Source organism: Chaetomium globosum, genomic scaffold (assembly GCF_000143365.1).
Source record: "Chaetomium globosum CBS 148.51 scaffold_6 genomic scaffold, whole genome shotgun sequence".
Taxonomy (NCBI): domain Eukaryota; kingdom Fungi; phylum Ascomycota; class Sordariomycetes; order Sordariales; family Chaetomiaceae; genus Chaetomium; species Chaetomium globosum.
Window position 1 is genome coordinate 791681 of NT_165981.1, and position 27585 is coordinate 819265.

Here is a 27585-nt window from a genome sequence, read left to right on the forward strand (position 1 = left end):
ATGTCTCTCCGAGTAGAGCCATTATGGGCGCGCCTGACGCCATTCACCCCTATCCCTCCGCTTTACCCCCCCCCCTTAACCGACCCAGTAACCCCCCCCCCAGGGCCACGACTCCACCGCCAACACCCTCTTCCTGGTTCCTGCGCTACATGGAATCCCACCCCACAGTCCAAACCACTCTCCGCGCCACCCTGCGCACCGCCTTCCCCTCCCCCCCCACCACCGGCCACCACCATCCTCAACGCCGACATCCCCTACCTCGACGCTACCTGCGAAGAAACCCTGCGCCTCTCAGGCACCGCCAAAGGTAGCCTACGCCAAGCGCTCGTCGACACGCACATCCTGGGCTGTCCGGTGCCGCGCGGCGCCGAGATCCTCATGAACTACCACGTGAACAGGGCGCCGCCGGGCGAGGCTGTGGACGAGGGGAGGAGGAGTGCGACGTCGAGGGCGGCGGGCGAGAAGAGGGGAGATGGGCTGAGGGGGGTGGCGGGGAGGGATTTGGGGGTTTTTGAGCCGAGGCGGTGGTTGGTGGATGGGGAGGGGGGGAAGGAGAGGTTTGATGCGGCGGCGTTGCCGGGGCTGGCGTTTGGTGGGGGGGTTAGGGGGTGTCCTGGTGAGTTGTCCCTTTGTGCTGCGCGGTGTTGCGGTGGCGCTGTTTGTGAATTGGTTGCTAACTGTGGGCGACTGCTACAGGACGGAGGCTGGCGATGATGGAACTGAAGATTATGGTGGTGATGCTGGTGTTGAACTTTGAGTTTCTGCCGCTACCGGAGGAGTACAAGTCCATGGCGGCGACAGAAAAGGCTTTCCGTGAGCCCGACTTTCCGTTCGCGAGAATGAGGGCGGTTTAGACCCAAGGTTAGTTGGTTTTATCGAGGCCATGGTGTGGAAAGGGGGCCGGTATGTTGGCAAAAGGATTCTGCGGTTAACCCCCACTCTAAGAAACTTTCAAGAACGTGACTCCAAAATCCCAAACCACGATCTTCAGACCAGGTCCTGACGAATACAACGCAAACCTTCTTCGTGATCCCCTCCTGATCTTCATCCCTTCACCCCATCACCACCTCAATCCACCACTCCATCCCAAGCATCCTCCCTCAATCATACGGCATCGAACTGGCTCCATTCCACGTCTCATCGACCCAATGCGTCCTATTCTTCGGCGGTGGCGGCAGATCCACATTCCTCCTCATGAACCGCTGCATCGTCTCATTACTATTATCCGGCCCCCACCGCTTAGCCGCCAAAAACTCATCTACCCTCCGCAACAAATCCCCTAGGGGCGGGCGGTGCGCCGGCTTCTCGCACAGACACCAGGCCACCAGGTGCCGCAGCTTGGGGTCGACCTTCCTGTACCGGGGCCCGAGGATGTACGCGCCGTACGACCACACCGTCTTGCGCGCGCCGTCTTGCGGGTCTGTAATTTGCATCTTGCCCGGAAAGGGGGGCAGCGAGGGGAGGTGGAAGGTTATGGCGCTGATCATGCACTGGGTGGTGGGGGTTAGTGAGAGGGGTTGGGGGGTGGATGGGGTGTGTCGGTGGGAGGGGAGACTGCTTACGAGCGCGAGCTGGTAGAGATTGGTTTTGAAGGAGTACTTTCCGGCTATCTCGATGGGGGGTGGGGGCAAGATATCCCCTTGCCGGTCTTCTTCGGTGACGAAGACCTGCTCGGTGGGGTTGTTCGCCACCCAATCCCATTCGGCGGTGAATTGCTCCTGTAGAGTATCGTAAGTAACACTGGCCAGAACATCAGAAGTCCAGCGGGATAGAACAATGCTTACCGGCGCCATGAAATTTGGCTTTGCCTGTTCGCGGAACGTCCACATGTAATGACTAGAAAACGAGATTGTTAGAACATGGATGGCGAGCCCACTGCCGAGGCATGACTTCGGTAATTGCCTGGTTGTTGGGGTTGAGCACTGCTTACCGCGAAGCTAGAAAGGCGTCGTCAACCTTGAAAGCATTACCAAAGTCTCCCACTTTCAGAACGGGAAAGTCGTAATGAGGGTCGTCGCGTGCCACGACGGTGGGGAAGCCACCGAATAGAACTAGCGATGAGTAAGAGCTTGGCCCGGGTGGCATGTAGCAAGTGACGAGTATGGAACTTACGGTTCTGGGGGTCGATGTCAAAATGGACCAAACCTTCCCCCCCTGGAGCATTGCCCATGTCTTTCCAGGTTCCGTCCTGCATGGCTTGGTCGTAGAGGGCTCGGAGGTCCGGAGGGATACGCTCGCTAACCTCGTGAGTGAGTGGCTGGATGATTTCACCCCTCTCGTTCGTAGCGAGATACTTGTCGTCCTTGGAAGGGGGGTACTCCATCGCGATGCACGACTTGATCACTGGACACCCCAGGTGAGTCAGCTCAGGGCATCATCAAACTATCAAGCGGACTTACAGCAACGAAACATGTGCCACAAAGCCCGGTCGGGGAAAGGGTCTTCGTTTTCTTGAGCAGTACAGATGACTTTGTGGAGGCTACCACGCGAGTGGTATTTGAGAAAGATCATAGGATCAAATGCAGCCGGATTTCGCTCTGGAGCTGGGATAAAGTCCAGCGTCTGAACGATATGCAGAGCGTTTCGGTATACCTATCACGCCCTTGTATTAGCGGTTGGGCACAAGGTGTTAAGCTCGTGGTTGTGCACCTACGCTTTGCATCTCCCTCTCTCGCCTTAAGCCCCGCAACGATTTCTGAGAATCGATATTGCACTTGACGACGAAGTAGTCAACAGGGCCGGCGGGGCCCCGCTTGAAGCGGTAGAGTGAAGCGATACCATTCCCTCCCCATCCGAGTGTGCGTTCCAGGTGGAACTTGTGAGCTTTGAGCCTTCGCTGAAGACTTATCCGGGCCCGCTTGGCCTCTTTGGAGTTCCTGTGGCCGCCAATGTCATCTGGGTCCCAATCAAAGCGCGACCCTTTCCATTTCCCTGAGAGGAGGCCGGGCCCACGGTACCGTCCGCGCTTCGGGATCTTGATATTCAGGAACTTCTCCGCCTTGGTCTCAGCCTTGGTCATGAAACGGCCTTCGGTTCGAAATTTCTCAAACTGGAACGCTTGTTTCTTTTGGAGAAACTCAAACCTTCTGTCTTCATCATCCTCTTCTTGCTGCACTTCCTCCTCTCCCTGCTCCTCCTGCTCCTCCTGCTCCTCCTGCTCCTCCTGCTCCTCCTGCCTTTTCTCCTCTTCCTCCTGATTCTCTTGTTCAGTTTGTATTCTCCTTTCTATGTCGGCATCTTCTGCGCGCAGTCGGTCTTCCTCTGCCCGAAGCTCAGCTAACCGTTGCCGCACTCGGGCAATTTGAGCGGCGTTGTCGGCCATGGAAACGGATGCTCGGGAATTGGTTGGTCTTGGTCATGCAACCGCCACACGAGTCGAGCGTGAAGGATGATAATTCGATGTTGTTGGTAGGCTCCAGCTAAGCGGTGGAAGGTCGTGTGGTGAGAGGTTGGTCGTCCAAGGAGTTGCTGGCATCACGAAACCCATGCCCAGGATCTCATTGAAGTTCACCTGAGACAAAGAACGGATTAAATTCCGCTATAAACACCGTTAAAGGTTCCCCCATAAGACATCTCTTTCGACTTGACGCATCCGGCGGGCGTTTTTGTAACAAGAGCGGTCCGTCTCGTATGTCCGTGGCGTAAATTATACGACAAAGACATTTTATCTTGACGGAACATGGGGGCTTATCCTTGTTGCTTACTGAAATGGATACAGAGGTCACAAGTCATGATGGTGGCTGTCAGGGAGCCTGGTGGCTAACAGGGAGCCCTGCAGCCCCATCTCTCTCTCTGTATATAGAAACAGAGCCTCCCACCATCTGGAAGCTCTGATCAATGCCAGCAACCTTACACAAACCATGCATAACCACGTTATTCAACATTGCTCGTGATCTCCGCCTAGGTGGCCAAGTCAATAACAAGGCCCCAAAATAACTTGGGCTACCTAATTGCTGGTACCTCGGTAGTCCGCATGTCGATTGACAATATCGACCCCGATATGAATTGAAAGCTATTCCCAATATGGGCCCGTCTACCTACCTTACTTAGCTCAATGAATGACCTGCAGCACCTGCTCATCGTTCTACATCTCACTCAGTCAGGGTTGCAGTACGGGTGAGAAGACTGATTGCGAGTCGCATATACTCCCCACATTGGTACACGGTATTGGATCGCGAAACGTAACAGCTTTCTCAGGGGCCACTTATTAATAGTAAACTCTTTTTAGGGCGCAAGCGTTTCTTCTCATCTCGCTTTAAAGCTAAGGTAGATCACTTTGAGGGGCCCATATGCGGAGGCTGGCTTGTACATCGACTCCATCGTTAATAGCTGCGGGTAACATCATCATGTCCGAGAACACCCTATCGCGCTTTAAATATCGAACCCCTACGACGTCGATCATGGAAAGCGGTAAACCCAGCATCGCCCATTTGAGTTGCAAAGATACAATGGTGAATGGTCGTGGTCACATCCTCGTCCTGAGAAATGGAACTTCAGTCGGCTGTTCCAGTTGCCGGCCCCCGGTCCTTGCCCTAGAAGCTGTCGTCCGACATGTAGGCAAAGTCGGAATCATCCTCGGTCGTCACATCCTCACCCTCTATCTCCGATTCAACGGGCCATTTATCCAACACTCGCCGCTGATTATCCGAGGGATGGAAGTGATGCTCAAATGCTGCACGAACCATCTTGCGGGTCCGCTGCTTGAAGATGCCGGGGTGCGAGACCACAAACTGCGTAGCGTTGTAGACAGAGTTGCGGTCCCTGGGGGTCTGCAAAGCCCACCCTTCGACCAGGATCAGATACAAGAGCCTAAAAGCCGAATCCCGCGCCTCGTTCTTGTATCCTTTGATTGCCATCTGTTCTTCGGGATCCCAGTCGTTCTTCCCTTCTCTCAGATCGTGCATCACATCCCGTACTCCACGGCCCGCGAGAACATCAACAGAGCGAGACTGCAGTGCTTCGCAAAGGGTGTCGTAGTCAGACAACTGTGTCGGCATTCGGCGAAAGAATTGGCGGAGGCCACTGCGCAGAGCATGATCAATGATATCGGAGAAGGAGGTGCCGTCAGGGATGGTTGGGAGGGTTGCGTCCTGGCCGGGGCGCGACGGGTCACTTGCGGCGTTCTTCTGATCGTCCGTGGGCTCAGCCCCCCCCTTGCTTTTCCGCTCCCATGTTGCGTACAAGTCGTCGGGCAGTGCCCGGGTGCCCTTGCCGACTAAAATGATCAGTCTCGATACGCCGTCGTACTGAACCAACGCGCTACGATCACCACTACGTCTCACCACTCCGATGATCTTTGTCAAGAGACCTGCCAGCTGGCGGAGATGGCCCTGGTTGCTGATCTCCCACTGGCGAAGTTCCCCAGTCATGTCTCGGAGCTGGACGTTGTCGAAGGTGCCGTTGCGGTGATAAGCAGCGACCAGGTTGGGAGTCTGTGAGATCCACAGTTGAGGAGAAACCTCAGCCATATCCAGCGTGCGGCTAGCCGCGCGGGTCTTGATCTCGAGAGTCGAAGACAAATCCACCACTTTGCCGTTGGTCTCAACAATGATCCCTGATGAGGGATTGATCTCGGTGCCCGACTTGGAGATGGAAAGACCTCCCAAGGTGTCCGACAGGTCGTCGGTCGGCCCTCGTGGGCTTTTGTCATCGAAGTACCCGTCAGTCTCATGCCGCACAAGACACTTGAGGCCGCCGAAGTTATACCCAACAATCCTGTGGTGGCCGGTGCTTCCGCTCGACGCCTTGGTGCAGGCTTTCTCGAAGTTATGCCCGTACCCCCTGAAGCCCGAGATGGTTTCCTTTGTCTTCTCTCCCATGCGCGTGAACAACGCGGTCTGGTCGCCGGCAATGTCGACTTGGATCTGGAACGGGTCGTAGGAGGATCCTTGCACGAATCGGAGGAGCTTGCGGATGTTGTTTCTATCCGTGACGAGATCGACGTCTCCGAGAGCAAATTCTGGGCAATCGATGGCAAGGGCGCGAAATAGGGGCTCGAGAGGAAACCGCGGGTTGCGCGCGGCATTTTGATCGATGAAGATTGTTCCTGAATCCGGAGCCAGCTTGAAGGGTACTGATGGCGGCGACCAAAGAGGGGGGGAGCCTTTGACGCCTTCATTAAAGTTCGTTCAATCTCAATGGCCTCATACAAGGGCTGCCTTACCAGGAACCGCGATGGTGGGTGCTGGCCTTTCGAGCCAATTGTAGGAAGTGACATGTCGAAGGTTGGTGATTTTGCCGTCGGCGGTCGAGAAATCAGCTAAATCCGAGCGAGATATCTCGGCGAGAATGCGAGAAGACATCTTCTCGCTTGTCATGATTGGATATTGACGACAATGTACAGTCACAATGGTGGGAATAAGGGAAGTTGCAACGAACGGGGTGGAAACAGGAAGGTGGAAAGCAGAAAACGGAGGGCGATCTCGTGGTCTCTTAACAGGTACCTCTGCAAGGGATGAGACCAGCCTGGAGCAAGGTGTTTGTGTTTCACAACATGCCGCACCGCTCTTTCCTGCGTCAACAGCCTTCATCTATCCAAGTCTAAAACTCCAACACCAATGGAAACCATGGTTGTGGATAACGTGGACCAATACCAAGTGGGACGGAAGGGTTGTTGCAGCGTATGGAAATACCTACCAACTCAATAACACTCAGGCCCTGGCTAGCTAGGTGACACAGGAAAGGGACGGGATGTGGTGAGGTCCATACCGTCACCGCTCCCGCAGTCCTCTCTTTCGGTGTTTCTGTCCTGCCGAGACCAGAATTCTACCTAACTTAGGCGATGCTTTGGAGCTTCGTCTTTCGCCCAATACTCCAACAAAGGAGGGTACCCATCATGTTCCAAGAAACAATTATACGTCCTTCCTGCGCCAAATCCTTCATGATTGAGGCTCGTCTCACCGAGCAGTGCCGCGTCAAACACACCCTGACCTCCTGCCAGCAATGCGACAGATACTTCGTGATTCTGGACCTGGGCTCACAACTAGCATAGGAGACCTTCATCCGCGCACAACGATCCAGTCCCACAGCCTACCTGGTCCTGACACCAACCTAACAGCGCACCTTCACCTCCCCAACCGCTCATCCTTGCCACCGTCACCACAAAGTATAGCCCCCCGGCCCACCGCGGTAACATACAGCATTCTCCCCTCATCTCTCCTCCCCACTTCAGGGCCCCCTTTAGGCCCTCCTCCAACCGCACTGCCACATGCTCTCCTGCCTCACACCAAAGGGCATCCTTCATCCCACCAGAGTTCCTTTTCTCCACTAACCGCCACCACCAACGCTGAACCCCACACCAAACCTAGCGCAGTATTTATGCCCTGCCAAGTAGAGTTCATTATCAGTCAAGTATAGATGGCTCGAACTTAGTCAAGATATCCGAAGGCTCATCCCAAAACTGTAAGGTCTGCGGACGAATGGCTGTCTGGTGTGAGGATAAGTGAGGGAGACATTGGAACATTACCTCTGTTGTTACACGTATTGGCAAGACGACTGGGCGGGCAGGCTCCTGGCTGCGATGCTGGCCATCAACAACATTGAGCCGTTTGGTGACGCAACGCCAATGGGGACTGGATCAACCGGTTCTCCGCATCCCACGGGTGGGTACCACGTCGACCCCAGTGCCCGTGAATTCGCCGAGGATGAAGAGAGAGATAAACAGCTTTTCACACAAGGCCAGTCGCCGGGGCTTAATTAACGGAGAATTGCCCATCCCATGATTGACAGAGGAAAGGATATTTACCCTCCGATCACCTAGCTCAGCCCCATTGGAGGTTGAGCCGGGGCCATGTGCAAGAGTCCGATCTTGCTTGTGAGGCAACAATGTTTCGCGGACATCGGAGATAATGTCTCTACCTCCGGAGGGCCACCCCATAGCTAGGTACGCTTAATCCTTGGAAGAACCATGGTTCAGGGAGCCATATGCTCTCAATAAAAGCTGGCTCGCCTTTGGGAGATATTCTGACCGTCAATACTTTCCAACTTTCTTCTCAACAGAGCCAACACACTCACAATCAACCGCCTTCAGCACTCGCTCGGTTCCGTCACGATGGTCAAGACGCTCCGCTTTGGCGACATTGAGGTCCCTGTCCCGGGCTTCGGAGCAATGGGCTTTAATCATGGTCTTGGGACAAACTTCACCTTAGAGCAAGCCGAGCCCGTTCTACTCAAGGCCCTGGAGCTTGGATGTACGTTCTGGGACACAGCAGTAAGGCTAGACCTCTTTTGACATCCGCGCATTTATCAGCCTATGCGTGACCACCGTAATTGTAATAATTGCCGCTGATACTAACACAACAAGGTTATCTACGGATTCGGAGTTAACGAGAAGCTCGTTGGGGATTTCATCCGCAAACACAATGTTCGCGACAAGGTCTTTGGTACGTTTCCAGGCCACGCGGGGATCTGGTCTCCTTGCGTTTATGATGTGCGGTTGTGCTTACACCAGATCTGTTTCACAGTTGCATCCAAATGCGGTATCGATATGTCCAAGACTGGTAGCAACATGGCCACGCCGCAGATGACCGTCACCAACAAGCCTTCCCACATCGGGGAATACATCGAGGGCACTATTGAGAGACTCGGATTCACCCCAGACTTGTACTACCTACACCGCATCGATCCTAGTATGATAGCCACCGAGTGTCTTGCGTAGCTTGATATCCGCTGACGCTGTCTGTCTGGTATCTAGACACGCCCCTCGAGGAGTCCATCCCCGTTCTTGATGAGTTACGACGGATGGGCAAAACCAAATACATTGGGCTTTCAGAATGCTCAGCGGCGACCTTGCGCAAAGCACACTCTAGTAAAGAACCATTACACGACCGGAACCGTTGATACGGCGTGCTAACAAGTTGACAGTTGCCAAGATCGACGCCGTTCAGGCCGAGTTCTCCGCTTTCGAGACGGTGCATGAGACAGATGGCCTGATCGATGCTGCCAGAGAACTCGGCGTGGCTTACGTTGCTTACGGTCCGCTAGGGCACGGTTGGCTGGTCGATGACTTTGCGTACACAGCCCCGACGATTTTGGTCCCACCGACGGCCGTCGCGGTAGTAAGTCTCCGTCCCCTTTTCTATGTTTTGACTGGTTCCACCTCCTGCGTTGTGTTCTCCCCCCCCCTTTTTGAAGCCGCAACAAGCGATGGACATGCTGATATCCATTTCACCCGCCCAGTCCCCAAATTCCAAGGCGAAAACTTCTACAAAAACCGCGCTATCGTCCCCGAGCTGCAGAAGCTCGCCGTCAAAAAGGGCTGCACCACTACGCAGGTCGCCCTGGCCTGGGTCGCCGCCCAGGGCTTCATCGCCATCCCCGGCACGACCAAGGCCCACCGGCTGGAGGAGAACTGGGCGTCACGGGACGTGGAGCTCACCGAGGCCGAGATGGCCGAGATGCGCCGCATCGTTGAGGAGGCCAAGCCCCAGGGTGCGCGGTATAGCGAGGCGCTGCAGAAGATGGTGGGTCACTGATGATGGACTTGGGCTATGTATAGTTTTTTTCACTTGGGAACCATGCAAGGAAAAGAACAGACATTATTCAGAGAGCGAAACTGGGTATGCACTGTGTAGTACGTTTGCTATGCTTCTTCTGTCAGGCCCTTTTCGAAAGCTGAGGCTGGCGCTGGCGCGTCATCAATCGCGAAGGAAATATCGAACACCTTGGTTGACCCGACACAGACATTGGGCTCAACCTCTTCCGATATTTCAAGCCGAACTTGGAGGTTAGGGTGCTGTTCAGTCAAAGCCCTGGATCCTCGGGACCAGCTCGCCTGTCCATCGTTGGACCATATGTCTGCCATGTCCAATAGGCTATCCTTAATGGCGTCAGTGACAAGATTATGTGCTTGCCAGTCGTTGTCAAATCTCGTCTGCTCCAGTAACAACATTTCCGGTGGGGAGCCCACCGAGTCCAGACTCGCCACCACAACATGCGGGAAACGACAGTTCCACCGAAAGCAAGCAAATAAAAATTTTAACTCAACGCGCTGGCTGCCGAGTCCGGGGACACTCCTGCCAGAGAGGATCCCTGATGCAATATACACGCACCGGCCTTCAGTGTCCGGGTCACGAGAAAAGAAGACTCCGTCCTCCGTGCTAAAGTGGCTTCTGGGCATTTGTTGAGCGCACCATGATACAAACGGCCCCCACCCGACTCGGATGGCCGACGACCTGTTATTCACGGCAAGATCGAGGTTCCGCAAGGGGAACTGCGTTGGGAGTCTAGTAACCAGTGTAACCAGTTCAACCACCACATGTCCCAGCCAAAAGACAGTCGCCTGATGTCCCCTCCAAAGCCTATGAGGCCTTGACCTGACATATAGGCTGGGGCCAATCTTCCGGACGTAGACCCCAATGTAGAACCCATCCATCCGACAACGAGTATCCAACGCAAGGACCGCCTGTAAACCTTCACACGACGTGGCTGGAACTAGGCTGGCCTCTGTTTGTATCCCTCTTGTGGTAATGGCGAAGTTAGCATAGGCCGAGCTGTTCACCGGTGCTTCCATTTCCCGCGAAGGGGGCGGGACTGGTGGCCAGCATGCCCGCATATTTAGGGCAAGTGTCGGATGTGTCGGCCCAGGCAAAGATGCTCAAATCCGGCGTCGTCTGGAGGATAGCGGCCTGTAGTCGAGCAAACGCCTTGATGCCCTCGCCGTAGATGAGGGACAAGTTGACATCGAAAATCCCCAGCAGGCAGTATGCCATGTCCTCCAAACGCGTCGTCTCCCTGTTAGCGGCCCACGACATCCTCCGCGCCACCCCGATGTCACCCAAATCCGCCTGATGGCAAAGCACCGTCACTGGGATATTTGTGATTCCATAAAGAAGCGGCGCCAGTTCCTCCTTACTACCGCGGTAATTCCACTCCCGATCAAAAAACAGCACCTTCCTCGGCGCCACCAACTCCTGCAGCGTCCACCAGCGGGAAAACCACCGACAACCCGGCAAATCCCTGCGTAAATCACCCTCCTCCCCCGGCTCAAGATCACTCAAATACACATAACACACCTCCGCATCGCGGTGCCACGCAAACATAGAATTGATCGCCTCCGACAGCTCCGCGCTACTCCTCTTATAACAATACAACACGTATCGACCCACGCATATTCGAGGGCGTCGCGCGTGCGGGGAAGAGCGCAGGCGCGCTGGACCTTGTCGAAGCGTGCGCGCCCCTGCAGCGCGAACAGGTCGGCGGCGGCGAGATGTTGGAGGGTCACTTCCGTCGTCGACCCAGGTGTGCGAGAGGATGGCGTAGGGCGGGATGTGCGAGCCGATGAACTCGCGCAGGTGGGGGATGGCGGTCGGGGTCGTTGAGAGGAGGCGCATTGTGCTTGTATGGGGTGCTGTACTGGGGGGGGGAGGGGGGGAGGTGGGTTTGGGAGGGGTGGTGAGGGTTGGAGATGGACGGTGGGTTGGATGTTGGTGAGCGATGCCCCTGAGCCCCTGATTCAACGATGTTTGTTGAATCCCGATTTGCGTCTTGTCCCCTTCCTCGGCCTTGGGTCGTGTACTGAATGTTGAGGGCTGAGATCCTGCATCTACAAAAGGCTCGGTTGGGCTGTGAAGGGTGGGCAGTTGGGTTGCCAATGTCGCTTCACTGGTTGGCTGTCCATTTGCTTTGCCCCCAATCCCTTCTGGGTACCCACAAGATAGGCATCCTTTGCCGGTCAGCCACCTCTATTATGTCCCGGCACCAGGAGCTGCCAAATTACTCAATCTTCAACGATTGTGGGTGTGAAAAATAATTAGGGGTAACAATCGGTACCATCATTTCCAAGCCTGTAAGCTTGAATACAATGAGTCGAAACAACCTGTTCCTTAATCATATGGTATTTAGGTTTTCCGTAAATTGTGACCACGTCCTCACCTGCTTCGGCTGCCGCCCTCAGGGCGGCGAGAACGACCTCAACCACCTCAGCCTCGTCTTCCTCCAGGTCATCGGGCAGTTCGCCGCCAACCTAGAAAAGCCTCTCCCGCCGCCCGCTGTTAAGCAACCACCCAACCATCGGATAGTCGTTCCGACTTCGGCGGCACCAGCTACACGGCCGCGGGGCCCGGCATCCCGGGCAGCGCGTGCCACACCATCCCCAAGGGGCACCGGTACCGCGCCGCGCCAATCACCTAATTACTACGCCTACGACCGGCAGACCAACCCCACCACGCGATGCACCCTGCAGTTGTTTGAAGGCTTCGACTGTGATGGCATGATTGGGCCGTCGTTTAGTTCTGATGCTAAGAAGGCGCTGTAGCAGGGTTGGCGGAATCGCGCGTCGTGCTTTAAGACGACTTGCAAGCGTGTTTACGGGGTTGTGGTCGGTTGGAGGTCAGAGAGGGTGGGGAAGTGGGGGGGCGGGTAAAGGGGTAACCGGAAGGATCATGACGCTGGTGACTGCAGTCGTGTACATACCTAGATGAAGGGCCTCTGGAATCAATACATGTCTGCAGCCAAGCCGATGGTGCTGGTAGAATTCAACACCTCATTGACAAACTGCTAAGAATCCCGGCGTTGACAGAAGGTATCGAGTGGTGGACAAGGTATTGAAGCTTTACGTGATGATAAGCCGTCAGCGCGCAGCAGTGAGGCCTACGACAGGATGGGTTGTTACACAACCGCGAACCCCTCAGAGATCCTGGATTCTGTGAACTTTGTGAAAAATGACTGCCCTTCGACTTCCAGTTAGAAGGCCTTCCTCCCATCGACATCCTTTCACAGATTACCCCATCTCCGTAGCCCCAAACAGGCGAATTGCTGCTTCGAACGTCATCCTTTCATCAACGTCATGGGCATCGACTGCGGTTTCGACATTTTCCCCAGGCTGGACGCCGGCAACGCCTTGGACAGGCAGGCATACCGAGAATTTCTGGACGAGATTGTGGAAAAATACCGAGATTCATACAAAGAGAAAGGCAGCAACGTCACCAAAGTCCTCCGACTGCCCCCTACAGAGTCCGGAGCAGAGTTTCTGACCAATACCTAACTACATTTACTTCGCAGTCGGTGAATGGCCAAAGATCCCCACAAACCCCCAACGGTGCGTCTATTTCCTTCGCTTCAGTTCCAATATCAGTGGTAGCCAGAGGCACGCCGAACCCTATATCGATGGCGTGCACTTGATCGCCCAGAAGCACTTCGGGGCCCGCGTTAAGTGGTGGCATGAACGGAACGATTTTGAAGGGGATCGGACGAAATGTAGGGGTTACTACAACTGGAGTGAAGTTCACGAGGAGGATAAGAAGCTCAGAACGTTGATGACGGAAGAAGAACAGCGCGCGGAGCAGAACTGTTTCAAGGTGTTGGAAGTTGTGGCACTTGGCACTCGGACATTCGGTTGCAGAACATGTATGGCTACCCAACGTGGGCGCAATGCAGCCTACGTGGGGGGAGGCCAAGAGCTGACGACGAGCTATTTTACACAAGATAAGGGGAAGGACAGACAGAAACAAGGACAACCTTCAATTGATGACTTCTGAGCTGCTCCGAGAATCCCAACCAGACTGTTGTAAGCTCCATCATCTGTGAGATAACCGTGGAATCGTGGCTGTTGGTCTTCCAACACAAGGATTGAATATAGGGCGGACTGGATGTGGAGGAACTCGTTTCGGCTTCCAGCATAGCCTTTGTCTGTTGGCCACAAATTTGTATCACCAATAGCAGACCAGATTTCTGCCACATACGAATAGTGTGCAACATCGAGTCTGGTGGTGCCTGCATACAAAATATGAGGGACAGTGTGTTCAATTTGGGCACCAATTCGGGTTTCACAACATCCCACCCAGCTCCGACTCGTGCCCATGGTATAAATAATCCGAAGGTATTGGGAGTGAGGCAATGTCAATCTTGCTCTCATATGCCATCTTCCCTCACAGATCGCAGAAGAATCTCTTCATTTGTGACCGCGACATCGTCAGAGCATACCCTACCAAGGGACCATAACAGAGGATGGAGGACTTCTCACCGCACCAGCTTGACCCGGTCCACGAACGTGACTTCAAGCTCTACCACGTCTACGATGCATTATACCCAAACCCCTTACGAGCGCGGCTACGGGATCGAAGCGGGCGACAAGAACACGTACTACATGCGCTACTGCTGCCGCATCAATCTCCGCCTCATCGAAAAACACCTCGATTGGAACCAGGAGGAACCGACGTCCTTCATTTCCCTTTTTGACACGCCCGAGAGCGCATTGAAGGAAGCCCGGAGACGGATGTCGCATCGGACCGTCCGCCGAAAGGGCAAATGGTGCCGCCGAGGCCCTGTCTTTGTTGCTGTCATCTCTCCCCACAGCATGGCGGAAGAGGGGGTATTTTTCTTCTCCGCGCGCGACTTGACGTCGGATAGGATGTTGGATGGGTGCGGCGGGCAACTGGCTGGTAAATTAGGCTCGCGAGAATGGTTCGCCATGGACTATATTCCTGATTCGGCCGTTGAGCTTGTCGTGGGCAAGGACTCCTTACGGAACACAGGATGTGAAGGTGACTGGAACTAGGCCTCTAAGATTTGGGGCGGTCCTTCGGACAAGGTACATGGCTTCTTACTTCAGGTTACGGCCATGTTCTTGTTTCCAGACTTTCACCTTGGGCGCCGTTGATAGCTTGGAGTGGTCCATCTGGTATATGCGGTCAAGCTCGAAGAGTGGCCCATCAGATTTAGCAATATCATCCATTGGACGAGTCAATAGTATTATTCCTACACCGCTATGCCCTTGGGCTCGCCGGTCCAACTATCTAGCTAGTTGTACAGGAAAACCGTCCTGGTTTCCCAGTCAGACTAAAAACCTGTACCGATGTTACCTTGGCCCGTCTTCTTCAGAATTTGTCATGCTACGGTTTAAGGGAGCTTACCCAGCTCCCTGCATTCCGACATCCTGATCGTCCGCCTGCAAGGTATCCGTGGCCTTTGGAGTCGTAACCCCTAGGCCCCCAACACCGTCTCCTCGGTCTCCGATCAGATCCGTATCAACCTTCCTCGCAAAGGTCAGCTTTCCTTGCCTCGAACTCCTTGCAGCCTCCTCCTGGGCTATGAGAAAGCCGGGGGGTCGGCCCCGTGGTCCTTGGAAACCATCGTCAGGGTGGACGCACCCCGGAATGTGACGCTCCGCATCCTCGGTAGTAGTCTCTCTTGCTGATGTTGTGTTTGTTGCTGCAAAGCAAGCTCAAAAGTTCGAGGCCGGAAATGGTATGCCTCCCTCGCCGCACCCCCGGCCTTCATTGCTTCCGGGCACCACCGTACCCAGGACGGGTGCTTCCATGAGCAGCACGGACAAAAGTATGGAATCTCGTTGCCGTGGGTTGGGCATCGGGCTTTCCCCGCCCTCCCGCCTCCCCCATGGGCCGCTGTGCCGCAGCGCGGGCACAGCGCAGACTTCTTGCAGAACCGTTGGGTGCAAGGCTCCTCACAAATCAAATATTTCGCAACCAAATAAAATACTTGGCAAATAAGCCAAACCAAATACGGCCCTATATTTGGCAAATAAAGGGCCACATTTGCCAAGCTTTATTTGGCTTATTTGACTTATTTGCCAAGATTAATGGGTTCCACACACATATATAACCCTAACCCCAGACTACACCGTCGAGACCGTCTTCTTTCAAGGCTGGCACCTGCACTCGCACCCCTGGCCGAGGAACTGGCCGATTCGTTCAAAAACGCAAGAAAAATTAGAACTGGCCAAATATATTTTTTGCCCAATTAGGAGATTGCCAGCCCACACCGCCCGCGCATCCATCCGCGCACCCACCAGAATTGGGTGGGAAAGAGAGAGGTCTGAAGCGGTGGTTTTCGTGGGCGGTGATCTTGATGTCCTGGGCATGCAGGCCGGTGGATGGATGCGCGGGCGCGCGGGCGGTGCAGGCCCGGCAATTGCCTAAATGGGCCAAAAATATATTTGGCCAGTTCTGAATTTTATTGCATTTTTGTACGATTCAGCCAGTTCCCAGCCCAGGCCTGGCCCAGCCTGGGTGCGGGTGCGAGTGCGGGTGTGGGTGCATGCAAATGCTCGCCCCTGAAAAACGAGGTGTGGTTCAGGGTTAGGGTTATGAGCCTATGGGTATGTTGGCTTATTTGGACAAATACCCAAATAAATATGCAACCTAGCCAAATAAATAAAATATTGGGGCGTGCCAAGCCAACCAAATAAAATAGGGGGTCTTATTTGAGTTTGTGTAGGAGCCTTGGTTGGTGTGTGACTCCCATTTCACAGTCACCTATAGCACTGGGTAGCCTGCAGCGCAGACCAGCTACGGCTCGCTAAAGTTGAGCATGCTGGGACCCGCCAAACCACTCCCTCCTGCGCAGGGCCCTCTTTCGATTCTTCCTGAGCTGGTCATAGTAACCAGTGCCGTCCAGGGTCCGGAGCAATTACACGGAAATACACATTGCAGTTGAATTGCAGCTGCAACGCCCCACATAAATCAATGCAACTGATGTTGCACAAAACGGGTGGCGGGAGATACGGTACGGCGGGTCAACGACAGGGGCTTATTGGGCCCACCAGACTGGGCCCAATGCAGCGTTTCTAAGGGCACAGAGGCTCTCCTTTTCTTCCAGTTACATCAATCAGACTGTCAGACAATTGCATCACGAATTGAAGCCTCGGATCAGTGACCTTGAATTCGCTCGACCTTCGCGAACGTCGCCACTCCATCCGTTTGCACGTCTGCCGCTTTCAATTCCAGGCTGTTTCTATGGAAGACGTGATAGTCGTTCTAGGCGGCGCTACTGAGGCGGCGGTGGAGACGGCTGTGGCACGCAAGACATGTACTAATTGCAACACCGAGCAAAACATTGAGCAGTTTCTGCCTTCCATCCGACGTACTCCTCTCGACGAGTTCAACCAAACGCATGCGCTGCTCTCGCTAGCTTGCCCGACCCTGTTTCCTCGAGGGGTTGCGGACTTCGTTGAACCTAGACAGCGCAAGATCTCCTACCAGGATTACATCCAGCATGCCATGAAGTGGGAAGATGGCCGATTCGCTAAATATCACAGCTTCCGATCCATCGCGCTAAACAGTCTGATGAGGCAGCAGGCAAGGGGTCACAGTCGATTCTACGTCAGCAAGAATCACCGCACACCTCTCGGATCTATCGCGAGACACCATCACGAGCTATGGGGTTGGAATTGTCCAATCACGCTATCAGGCAACTGCAGGCGTTAGATGCTGTGGCGGGGAAGGATCCCTCAGAGGAGTCAATAGGTATATAAGTAGCGACGACGAGAGTGTAGATGCATCAGCGCTTGGAACGATAATAGAAATGATTGGTATAGGTGGAATAAGAATTTCGAGTGAATGGAGTTGTTGGCCGACGGACAGATATTGACGCTTCGTCTCTCCCGTATTCAACCCTAACCCGGATTGTCCTCCGGAGAGGGACAGGAAAATTGCCAGGAGCGGGAGAGAGGAAGGAAGCGCCCCGTAGCGTAGCGAAGGGTCGTGCGACTGACGAACGAAGCGACGCCAGCAATTTTAGAAGCTAGAGAAAATGAACTGATACTACTAATTCATTTCTTTCATGATTGGTTTCTGATTGTGGGTACCCAACGTTTTGCCTGCCTGCCTTCAAGCGCTGCAGCCTTCCCAGCACCCACCATGGTGTTGTGCTGCGCCGCCAGGCAAGTTACGTCCTGTACCTAGAGTCTGCGACACTGTTGCCTGGCTCACACCCAAGGCCCCGAGGTATCGAGCTCAAGGTGCCCTGTCCCCAGCCTTGGCGATTCATATTTGTGTAAGCCGAATTCAGACTCCACACTTTCGTCTCCCTCCCTATCATTGATGCCTTTACCAGGCAACGAGAAGAGCCCTGGGGGCCGAGACTAGGTTAGGCGACCTGCTGGCCGCGGAAAAGGTGGCCCGTTTTTGCTTCACACACAATGAATGAAGGGCATGCGCTGATCCACGGTCTCTTTGTCGGTAGGTATTCCAGTTTGACTTTTGAGTCCGACGCTAGAAGGGTTTCACCTTTATGTAATTATGCCTTCAGTGCCTGCCTACCGCACCTAGATAACGGGTATACTAGTAGTTAGTGTAGGATGTTCGATTGTGGACCATACCACCTTTGATGATAAATAAATACATGCGCATGAGCCATGATAACTGTTTCGACAGCAGATCATCAACAACCAACTTCAACAGACCAACCTAACATTTGGAACATAACGTACCAAGATGAGCGCCAGAACTCCCAGAACTCCCACCAATACCGGAGCCCCCGCAAACAGCGGGAACGCTGCAAATGCCGGCAACGTTAGAAACGCCGGAAACACTGGAAATGCCGGAACCGCCAGAACCACGACAACCCAGTTGCCTCTGTTTAGCGCCGAAATCGAGGTTTTCATCAAGGTCAAACCCAACGTCGAAGCTGACGTTAAAGAAAAGAAGAGCACGAACCCTTCTTCTCTGCCACCCTTTTGGCGGGATTGGGACTTTGACCTCCACAACGACGGCGATGGTAGAGCCGTATCCGCACAGCAGACACGGGCTATTAATGCCGTCAAAGCAACCATCGACGGGGTTTTAGGAAGAGACAACGGGTGGAAGTGCGGCATAGACAGGTCCATAAGGGATGATTGGCTCCAACTCGGCCCGCAGACCGAACCAAGAAAGTGGTGTACGTATACGTATATCCTCACAAGGTACTTTTTTGTTTCCGGATGCTAATAACCACAATAAAGGGGGAATCGAAATTACCACGCCACTAATCTCGGTTTCGAAGCAGTGGCAGCCCGAGATCAACGCGGTTTGGGAAGGACTTGGCAAGAAGTTCGACTTTTGGGCCGACAACATGTGCGGCCTCCACGTCCACATATCACCCGGGCCAACCAGGGAAAACCGTTACACCCTGGACCAGATTGTCAAAATAGCGAAGGGGACTTATTTCTGGGAGATGCCGCTGGCCCACCTTGTCCCTGCGGACCGCAAGTATAACCAATACGCCGAACCAAACAATACTGTCTTCGCGTCCGGTGAATATATGGGCGTCCCGGGTGGCGGCTGGAGCAAAGTCTTTGCGAAAATTGAGAGCGCTGCCACTTCTCGGGATAACCTCCTGGACGCGCTGAAAGGCGGAAGAACAGGCTCGAGGGGCTGCACAACAAATCTCTCAACCAACTTTGCCCCGGTCTCCGAGAAAGGAACCATCGAGCTGCGTCGCCTGGCCAGGGCTGCCTCAGCTCTCAGCACCATCCGTGGTATCCTTCTGGCCGTCACGTTGCATATCAGCGCTCTCCGTTACGACTTCGACAGGGCCAGCAGCCGGAAGGACCACCCCGACGACGACGAACTGGTCAAGGAGCTTGCTGGCTGCATCAAGCGGCTTCCCGAAACATGCCACGGTACTCGCTTCGTCCACTGGCTCAAATGGTGCCAGCAAGTCAACACTTCTGGCAACGCCTTCCATCCCGCGCAGATCAACACCAGAGAAGAAGCCTACCGCAAGGGACTACCCTCACCCACTCAACCGACCTACCGCCCCCGCAGCGAGGAATGCCCTCCCGAATTCTGCATCCTCCCCACATACGTCCTGGCCCCCCAAGCCCGAGCCGCCGCCGAGCTCGCAGCCCAAGGAACACGACCCCCCCCCCAAGGAAAGCCCACCGCCAGCCCCCGAGGCGGCAACAACCAGAGCACCTCCACCACCTCGCGAACCACCGCCGCCCAGGGCGCCAACAAACGCACAGGCCAGGACTCATCCACCGCCTCCCGCTCCCCGCCAATTCAAGCCGGACGCGGCGGCGGCGCACCAGCCAGCGGACGAGGCGGCGCCGCAACCCGAGGCAGGGGCGGGGGAGCCACGACCGGGGGCCGGGGAGGCGGCGGCCAGGGCGTGTCGACCGCGACGGCGCGCTCCCCGACGGCTAATGCATCGCCTTCGACGGGTGGGTCGCGCACGACGCGTCTGCCGGAACGTCCCGCCGCGGCGTCGTCTTCTTCGAGGACGGCGGCTAACGGCGCGAGTAATGCCGCTAGTGGCCAGCGCCGTCGCCAGCAGCAGGGTGAGGGCGCTTAGGTTGGGAGGTGCGATGGTGGTGGGTTGGGGTTGGAGGGGGGTGGGGTTGGGCGTGGTAGGCGTGTCTCGTGTGGCGGTTGGGAAGATTGTCGCACGGGGCGTGGATGCGTTAGGTATGTTCTTGGTTGGGGCTAGAGTTTTTGTGCTGGTTCACGGTTACGAAAGATCTACTTGGGAACTAGGGCGTGGCCCGCTCACCAGAGGGAGCAGGACGGTGTTTTTCTGCGGGTTGTTTTCTATTGCATTTTAGGCCAATGTATTTGATCGAGGGCGCTGGCGTCCCCGGGCGTTTGGGGACAAGTAGATCATTGAATTATTTTCAGCATTTGTAACAGTGGCTCTATTTTCAGGAAACGGTGACCACGGTCATCCGGCTAGGGGGGTATGAGCAGGTACCTCCCTACCTGGGCGTATCGATACTGTAATCGTAGGGTCCCCTGCAACGACAGTTGCGTTGGGCCATCTCCCTGGCATTTACATCACAACATGCCGATGAGACAGTCGCCGCCAAAGACACGTTGGGCGAGGACGAAGGTGTGTGATTTAGTCACTGGTGCTGGAAAACAACGAGTGTTGATGGATTGGGTGACGTGATCAGTTTGCTTACGACAAAGCCAGGGCCGGCATTTTTCGTGGTACGCATGCCGGATGGGAAATGGGACCCCTGACCGGAAATAGGGGGCATGGAAGTGCAGTATCAAGTGCAAATCTCTATGGAGGTCTTCAAGAGGCACAGTGCCTCGGATCCGAAAGCAGCTCCGAAGCGCAGGCAGCCTTTTTACCACTCGGTGCTTTTTTCACCTGGATTGACTGGCCAATTGGCGTTTTTAGCCGTTGCTGCTTATCGTGAACTGTTTCGGAATTAAGGGGTCTCTTTCATAAATCCGGACGTTGTGTCGAAACGGTGACCTCCATAATACCACCAAGGCATATCGAAGCCCCCCACGTGTATCAAGAGCAACGGAGAATTACCAACCATTGCTCTGTACGTACCGAGGGAAGACCACCATCATCGAAGCCGCGGAACTCCGAGCTTCGCCGCCTTTCTTACGTCCAACGCAATTCATACCATCCGACTCAAATTGTCTGCGCCTTTAAATACACGGGAGAATTAGTTTTTAAATAATCCAGGTTCCCGCCGAGACTGACTGCCTAAAATCCCCCGACACCGTGCCTGCGTACCTGTCTGGGTGCCGAAATCGCGTCAGTCATGGCAAAAGCCGAACCAGCACCATGGCCCGACCGCGACACAACGGCGCCATCCACCTGGTCCGACACATCAGCGACGGCCAACAACCATTCCGAACCCGAGCCAGACCACGGCTACGCGACCGACAAACCGGACCCGTCCACAGCAGCTCCCACAAATGCGCCAACCAACAACCCCCCCTCCGACCCTCCACCCCCTGATACCCTAGCCCCCCCCGACGGCGGCGTGCTAGCCTGGATGCAAGTCGTCGCCGCCTTCTCCGTCTTCTTCAACACATGGGGGATGCTCAACACGTTCGGCGTGTTCCAGACCTACTACGAGTCGGGCGCGCTCTTCCAAGGCACCAGTTCCTCGACCATCTCCTGGATCGGCTGCATCCAGGCCTTTGCCGTGCTCGCGACGGGGCTGCTCAGCGGGCCCATCTACGACCGCGGCTACCTGCGCCACCTGCTGGCGGTGGGGTCGTTCCTGGTGGTGTTTGGCTTCTTTATGCTGAGCATCTGCAAGACCTACTGGCAGGTGCTGCTGGCGCAGGGGTTTTCGGTGGGGATTGGGGCTGGGCTGCTGTTTGTGCCCACGGTCGCGGTGCTGCCGACTTACTTTAAGGCTCGGCTGGGGCTTGCTGTGGGACTGGCTGCCGCGGGTTCGTCCGTGGGCGGGATCATATACCCTATCATGTTCTACAACCTGCTGGATAAGGTCGGTTTCGGGTGGTCGACGCGCATTATGGGCCTTCACCGCCCTTGCGACCTTGGCGGTACCACTGGTGGTTCTGAAGATGCGCGTGCGGACCGGCCAAGCCGCGCGAGATATCGACTGGTCCGCTTTACCGACTGGCGTACGTCGCCTTCACCCTGGGGTGGGATGGTGGGTTTTATCGGGCTGTACGTGATGCTGGTGTACCTGTCGTACTTTTCCGCTGCGTCTGGCGTCGCCGACCCAGCCATGGCCTTCTACCTGGTCCCGATTCTGAACGCCGCCTCGACATTTGGGCGCACGCTGCCCAACTACCTGTCGGACAAGATCGGCCCGCTGAACCTGTTCGGTCCCGCGGCCGCAGTGTGCGCCGCCCTCACCTTGTCCATGATCGCTGTCACAAACCTCGCCGGCGTGACGGTCATTGCGCTTCTCTACGGCTTCTTCAGCGGCGTATTTGTGGCGCTGCCGCCGGTCTGCTTCGTGCATTTGACCAAGGACAAGTCGAAGATTGGGACGAGGATCGGGATGGGCATGGCGACTTGTGGGTTGGGTGTTCTCGCTAGCGGCCCTGGAGGCGGCGCCATCATCGGGACGGATCCAGCGAACCTCCACTGGCACCGTTTGTGGATTTTTGGCGGCTGTTTGATGATCGCCGCGGGCATCATACTTTCCGCCGTGAGGTTTTGGCTCACCAAGGGAAAGTTGTTGGTCAAGGTATAACGGATGCTGAGGAAAAGATCTTAGAGTCGGTATCTGTGCGAAAGTTAAAATGTAATATTGTCTATCTTGTACATACTTCTACTTTTGGGTCCCTGTAGAGTGGTCGGCAAGGCCCTGGATACCCAGGTCGAGGGACCGGTGCAGTTCCCTGTCGTGGGCCGATATGTGCCAGAGCAACTCGCGCATTCGATGACGTGCTCAGACGGTGAGACACAGCACGAGTCCGACCGTTTGGGGCCGTCTGACATGCGCAATCTCCGACAAAACTCTGGCTTTGTCGGCGTTAAGCTTAATAACATTCCGCGTTAAAACGGAGCGGGTGTGTTGGACTACGAGGCATCGGGGAAACTATTATTCCTTAATTCGAGGACCTACCGAGGTATCATCAAAATACTCCTTGATTACAGGGGTTGGGAGTATCTTGATAATTTACTGCGATATGGGTACCTATTATACAATGCTTGATGAACAACCAGGCAGCAACGGCCTCGTTGGGAGACAAGCCTGAAGCAAACGAGGTATGATTTATTCAACTCAAGCGCGAAGGCCCGATGAATTCTTTCCTCGCCCACTTTGCCTTCTAAGGTTCAATCTTGATAGAGTCGCCATTAGACAGCTAGAATGTATGTTTGGGACCATTCAGCTGTGAATGCTTCCCATGTTATTACTTGCAGGAAAGGCCAACAACTTAATCTTGCCTCCGCATCCGCCTGAGGACTCCATGCTTCCAGGACTCTCTTCTTTTGGCAGCCGAAGCTTTGGGATTATGTTTCAAACCACTTACACCGAACCACCCACATTCCAGAACCTCCACAAAGACTACATGTAGCATGACTACCATTAATATACCCTGGAAGTTTCTCCTAACCGGTTTTGACACTTTATCCCAGCATTTTTAAGGTTGATTAATCCAGGGAAAGCGTGAAACCAAAAGCGAAACATCCCCAAAAGTGGACTAGATGGCCGTCTCATTGTCTGAGTGTAGAATTTGATCGGCCATGCTTGATGGATTCTACTGCCCCGACCCCGATACCCTTCTTCCAGGCCTTTGTCGATCTGTGGAGGCTGGAGCACAGAAGGATGCGGAGTGGGGCATGTTGCTGACGAGGAGGACTGGTTAGGTATTCACATGAGAATCGTGTAGTAGAGGTAAGTAGGTATGTGTGATGGAGGTCCTTTGAATGAGACGGGACGGCTGTTCGCTTCACATTATAGGACTTTATATTTGTCTTCTTTTCAAGGTGGACTTCAAGGTTTTCATTTTATCACCATTCTGTCCCTGAGCTTTCACTCGAGATGTTGTCGTACCACCTTGGAGCGCGAGTTGTGGAGTGAGGATTAACCGTTGGAAGCTTAGCAGTTCTTGGCTGTTATGCGGGGCAATTAGGCTATTTCACAAGTCTCTTTTCCAACGCTCACTTTCATTCACGGCTGTTGTTTACCAGGTTAGGATGAACAACAGACAACAAGGTGCCCCGCCCCAGGCACAGAATTTCTCCATCAATGGGAAGTTGTGTTGAGACATCTAGCCTTGGTTGATTCCAGAATATAAGTTTAATAGTCTGCACTATGGTAAATACCTTGGTGACAGTCGTGCTTGTTGTGCCTGCGTCCATCCCGATTAACCATGCGTCGCCAACTCCTCACCGGATTGGCCGTTGCAAGCCTTCCATTGACCTGTCTTTCGTTGCTCGAGGAAAGATTCGTGGCATTCGACAACCGGGACGTTGCAAGCTCACAGCTGGCCATCACCAACGCCCCGATTCTTGTTTCCCAGGATGACTTTGTTGGAGTGCACATTGCCGCGAATAGCCTCGCACGGGATCTTCGTGATATCACCGGTGTCCCGAGGGCGGTCAGCAATGCGACCTTGTCTAACATCACCGCAAAAGCAGACATCGGCACCGTCATCGTGGCTGGCTCTGCCGACTCCTCGTTGATCTGCGACCTCGCAGTTAACGGACACATCGACATTTCCGACATTGAAGGCAAATGGGAGACGTTCAAGACTACCGTGATCAAACTCCCGGCTCCTAGCAATGGTCAGGCTTTGGTCATTGTCGGGAGCGATAAAAGGGGCACCATATTTGGCATCCACACTCTCGCCGAACAATCCGGCCAGTCCCCCTATCACTGGTTTGCCGACGTACCAGCGCAGAAGCACGCCCAGATATTGGCTCTCAATAAAACAACCATCCATGGGGAGCCCACCGTCAAGTACCGCGGCTTGTTCATCAACGACGAAGAGCCTGCCCTCAACACGTGGTGGGCCCGTCGCCATAACACGACGCGCTACCCCCTCGACACCGAGTTCTACGCTCACGTTTTTGATCTTCTCCTGCGTCTAAAAGCCAACTACCTCTGGCCCGCCATGTGGAAGTCCTTTACGCCGCCGCCGGGAAATATCTTCTTCACAGACGACCCAGGCAACCAGCAATTGGCGGACGACTACGGCATCGTCATTTCGACATCCCACCACGAACCTCTTCAGAGGGCCACGAATGAGTGGAACGAGACGAAGTTGGGGCCATGGGACTGGTCGACAAACAAGGACAACATTACAAGGTTCATGGACGAGGGCGTGGCGAGGGCAGGGCATAACGAATCGTACTTCACCATTGGGCTGAGGGGGCTCGGTGATGAGGCAGCCAACACGGAGAACGCGATCGAAATGCTGAAAGATGTCTTTGAGACCCAGAGGGGCATCATAAAAAAGTACCACGGCTCTGAAACAGCAGTGAACCAGGTCTGGGCGTTGTACAAGGAGGTTGCATCATATGACGATGCGGGCCTGAAACCAGCTGAGGACATCACATTACTGTTCCCGGACGACAACCAGGAGAACGTTTACCGACTGCCCACCGGGAACGAGATTGAGCGGGAGGGTGGCTCGGGAATCTACTTTCACTTTGAGTACGTCGGGCTGCCGCGGTCGTATAAGTGGCACAACACCAACAACCTGGCCAAAGTTTACAAGGAGCTTTCCCACGCTCATCTCCGTGGCGCGAACCAGATTTGGATCATGAATGTGGGCGATATCAAGCCCATAGAGCTACCCCTGAACCTGGCCATGGACCTTGCCTGGAACGCTTCAAGCATCAGTTATGAGTATCTGCCATCGTACCTTGCCCAGTTCGCCGCTCGAGAGATTGGATCTGCGCATGCCGGGGATATTGCTGAGGTCCTGATGGAGCATTCCCGACTCATCGGTATGCGGAGGTACGAGCACATCACGCCGGCCACCTACTCCACACTTAATTACCACGAAGCAGAAAGGATCCTCGCCCTATGGCAGTCACTTGCCGCTCAAGTCCGTAATGTGGCATCACAACTCGATCCGAACTTACACCCTGCATTCTTCCAGTTGGTCGGCCACCCCGTCTTGTCAGGGGCTACATATCACTCCATCGCGATCAACACGGCATTCAACTACAGGTACGCACTTGAGCGGCGAAACTCGGCCAACCTCCTTGCATCGCAGGTCCTGGCGGATTTCGAGACAGCCTACGACCTCGTCGAGGAATGGGATGACATGCTAGAGGGAAAGTGGGCGGATATGATGTCCCAAGCCGTGTATGATGCCGTCGAAGAGCCCAAGATGTGGGCTAACCCGTCGCGGGACATTCTCGCCAATCTGTCCTACGTCCAACTGCGCCAGAATATGCAGTTCTCCCTGGGAAGCCTTGGCCTGTACGCCGAAGGGTCATCCAACCCCGTTCAGCAAGGACGGTGGGCAGAGTCGGTCGACGCATCCATGCCAACGACTGACTTCGCTCCGGTACTCCCGCAGATGGACCCCTATGGCCCCAGCGTGCGTCACGTCGACGTATTTATGCGCGGTGACTATCGCGTCCCGCTGACCTGGGCCCTCGACCCGCTGCCAGTTCCCTGGCTCTCCATCACACCTGCAAACGGCACCTTAAACAAGGACCACCCCGACGCCCGGCTGAACGTCACCATCGACTGGCTGTCCGTTCCCAAGGATCTCAACGACACCCTCCTCGTAGGAATCAGGTCCACGCCGGCCCGGTACCCCTATTTTGACCAAATCCACATCCCAGTGCTCAACTTCCAGGCCCCTCCATCCTTCACGGGCTTCCCCGAATCAGCCGGCTACATCTCGATCGAAGCACCGCACTTCTTACCTTCTTCCAACAACGCTACTACCACCACCACCACCACCACCACCAACAGCACTTACAACGAAACCACCACCCCCATCTCCCTCGTCCCCATCCCCCACCTCGGCACACGCAGCACATCCGGCTCCCTCGCGCTCCCGCCCCTTCCTCGCCGCGCGCGCCAACCCCACCGCCGCCCAATCCGCTTACGCCACCTACCCCATCTACCTCTTCACCCCCTCGGCCAACCTCACCGCCACCATCTACATCAACGCCGGCCTGGACACGGACCCCAACCTCAAAATGGCCTTCTCCCTCACCTTCGACGACCAGCCCGCCAACTTCACACGCGTGCTGGGGGAGTACGTCGACAATCCGCATGCGGGGGCTGTCCCGCCGGAGTGGTATGGGGGGTGTGGCCGATCAGGTGTGGGTGAAGAGGGTGGGGTTGGGGAGGGTGGATGCGGGTGAGCATAGGGTGGTGTGGAGGGTGAATTCGCCGGAGGTGTATTTGGAGAAGATCGTGCTGGATACCGGGGGGAGGGTAGGGGGGAGTTATTTGGGGCCGCCGGAGACGGGGTGGGTTGGGGGGGATAGGTTGTGATGGTTGGAGGTGGTTTCAATGCTAGAGAGTATGCACAATTGTAGATCTCCGACACGGCTGTCCGAGTGTGGTCTCGAACTAGGGGGGGGATTCCAGGACCCCAATATCGCTGCGGCCTGATATTGCAGAACTTAGTTTTGTACCCCGGTGGAACCACGCCCAATGACATCCATGCCCGCATTTTACAACGTCACAACCCATGATGGCACTGCCGGTCCGGC

At 55.1% G+C, this 27585-nt stretch overlaps 10 protein-coding genes across 10 annotated transcripts in view; 6 read left to right on the forward strand and 4 right to left on the reverse strand.

Moving 5' to 3' along the window:
• CHGG_08596 (uncharacterized protein) overlaps positions 1-757 on the forward strand; it is a gene marked incomplete at both ends in the record, with an annotated part of 2105 nt that extends 1348 nt beyond the window's left edge. Inside the window, 2 exons of the mRNA XM_001226522.1 lie at positions 169-527; positions 697-757. Coding sequence (XP_001226523.1) covers positions 169-527; positions 697-757 — 420 coding nt within the window. The remainder of the gene's footprint in view (positions 1-168; positions 528-696) is intronic.
• A 343-nt stretch (positions 758-1100) lies between these two features.
• Positions 1101-3322, reverse strand: CHGG_08597 (uncharacterized protein; the record flags this gene model as incomplete). The annotated part of the gene is made up of 7 exons (XM_001226523.1): positions 1101-1490; positions 1563-1718; positions 1785-1836; positions 1931-2051; positions 2113-2343; positions 2400-2592; positions 2654-3322. 7 exons carry the CDS (start codon positions 3320-3322, stop codon positions 1101-1103), a joined length of 1812 nt encoding a protein of 603 aa, XP_001226524.1.
• Positions 3323-4532: 1210 nt separating this feature from the next.
• On the reverse strand, positions 4533-6317 carry CHGG_08598 (uncharacterized protein; the record flags this gene model as incomplete). The annotated part of the gene is made up of 2 exons (XM_001226524.1): positions 4533-6112; positions 6164-6317. 2 exons carry the CDS (start codon positions 6315-6317, stop codon positions 4533-4535), a joined length of 1734 nt encoding a protein of 577 aa, XP_001226525.1.
• Positions 6318-8050: 1733 nt separating this feature from the next.
• CHGG_08599 (uncharacterized protein) lies at positions 8051-9473 on the forward strand (the record flags this gene model as incomplete). Its single annotated transcript, XM_001226525.1, has 5 exons — positions 8051-8209; positions 8303-8381; positions 8463-8601; positions 9019-9056; positions 9178-9473. The coding sequence occupies 5 exons, from the start codon at positions 8051-8053 to the stop codon at positions 9471-9473; spliced, it is 711 nt and encodes a 236-aa protein (XP_001226526.1).
• Positions 9474-10475: 1002 nt separating this feature from the next.
• Positions 10476-11330, reverse strand: CHGG_08600 (uncharacterized protein; the record flags this gene model as incomplete). Its single annotated transcript, XM_001226526.1, has 1 exon — positions 10476-11330. The coding sequence occupies one exon, from the start codon at positions 11328-11330 to the stop codon at positions 10476-10478; it is 855 nt and encodes a 284-aa protein (XP_001226527.1).
• A 356-nt stretch (positions 11331-11686) lies between these two features.
• Positions 11687-12253, forward strand: CHGG_08601 (uncharacterized protein; the record flags this gene model as incomplete). The annotated part of the gene is made up of 2 exons (XM_001226527.1): positions 11687-11736; positions 11842-12253. 2 exons carry the CDS (start codon positions 11687-11689, stop codon positions 12251-12253), a joined length of 462 nt encoding a protein of 153 aa, XP_001226528.1.
• Positions 12254-14845: 2592 nt separating this feature from the next.
• On the reverse strand, positions 14846-15304 carry CHGG_08602 (uncharacterized protein; the record flags this gene model as incomplete). Its single annotated transcript, XM_001226528.1, has 2 exons — positions 14846-15129; positions 15238-15304. 2 exons carry the CDS (start codon positions 15302-15304, stop codon positions 14846-14848), a joined length of 351 nt encoding a protein of 116 aa, XP_001226529.1.
• Positions 15305-18170: 2866 nt separating this feature from the next.
• Positions 18171-20010, forward strand: CHGG_08603 (uncharacterized protein; the record flags this gene model as incomplete). The annotated part of the gene is made up of 2 exons (XM_001226529.1): positions 18171-18612; positions 18677-20010. 2 exons carry the CDS (start codon positions 18171-18173, stop codon positions 20008-20010), a joined length of 1776 nt encoding a protein of 591 aa, XP_001226530.1.
• Positions 20011-21220: 1210 nt separating this feature from the next.
• On the forward strand, positions 21221-22948 carry CHGG_08604 (uncharacterized protein; the record flags this gene model as incomplete). The annotated part of the gene is made up of 2 exons (XM_001226530.1): positions 21221-22599; positions 22738-22948. The coding sequence occupies 2 exons, from the start codon at positions 21221-21223 to the stop codon at positions 22946-22948; spliced, it is 1590 nt and encodes a 529-aa protein (XP_001226531.1).
• Positions 22949-24266: 1318 nt separating this feature from the next.
• CHGG_08605 (uncharacterized protein) lies at positions 24267-27484 on the forward strand (the record flags this gene model as incomplete). The annotated part of the gene is made up of 3 exons (XM_001226531.1): positions 24267-26591; positions 26647-27122; positions 27409-27484. 3 exons carry the CDS (start codon positions 24267-24269, stop codon positions 27482-27484), a joined length of 2877 nt encoding a protein of 958 aa, XP_001226532.1.
• Between the last annotated feature and the right edge of the window lie 101 nt (positions 27485-27585).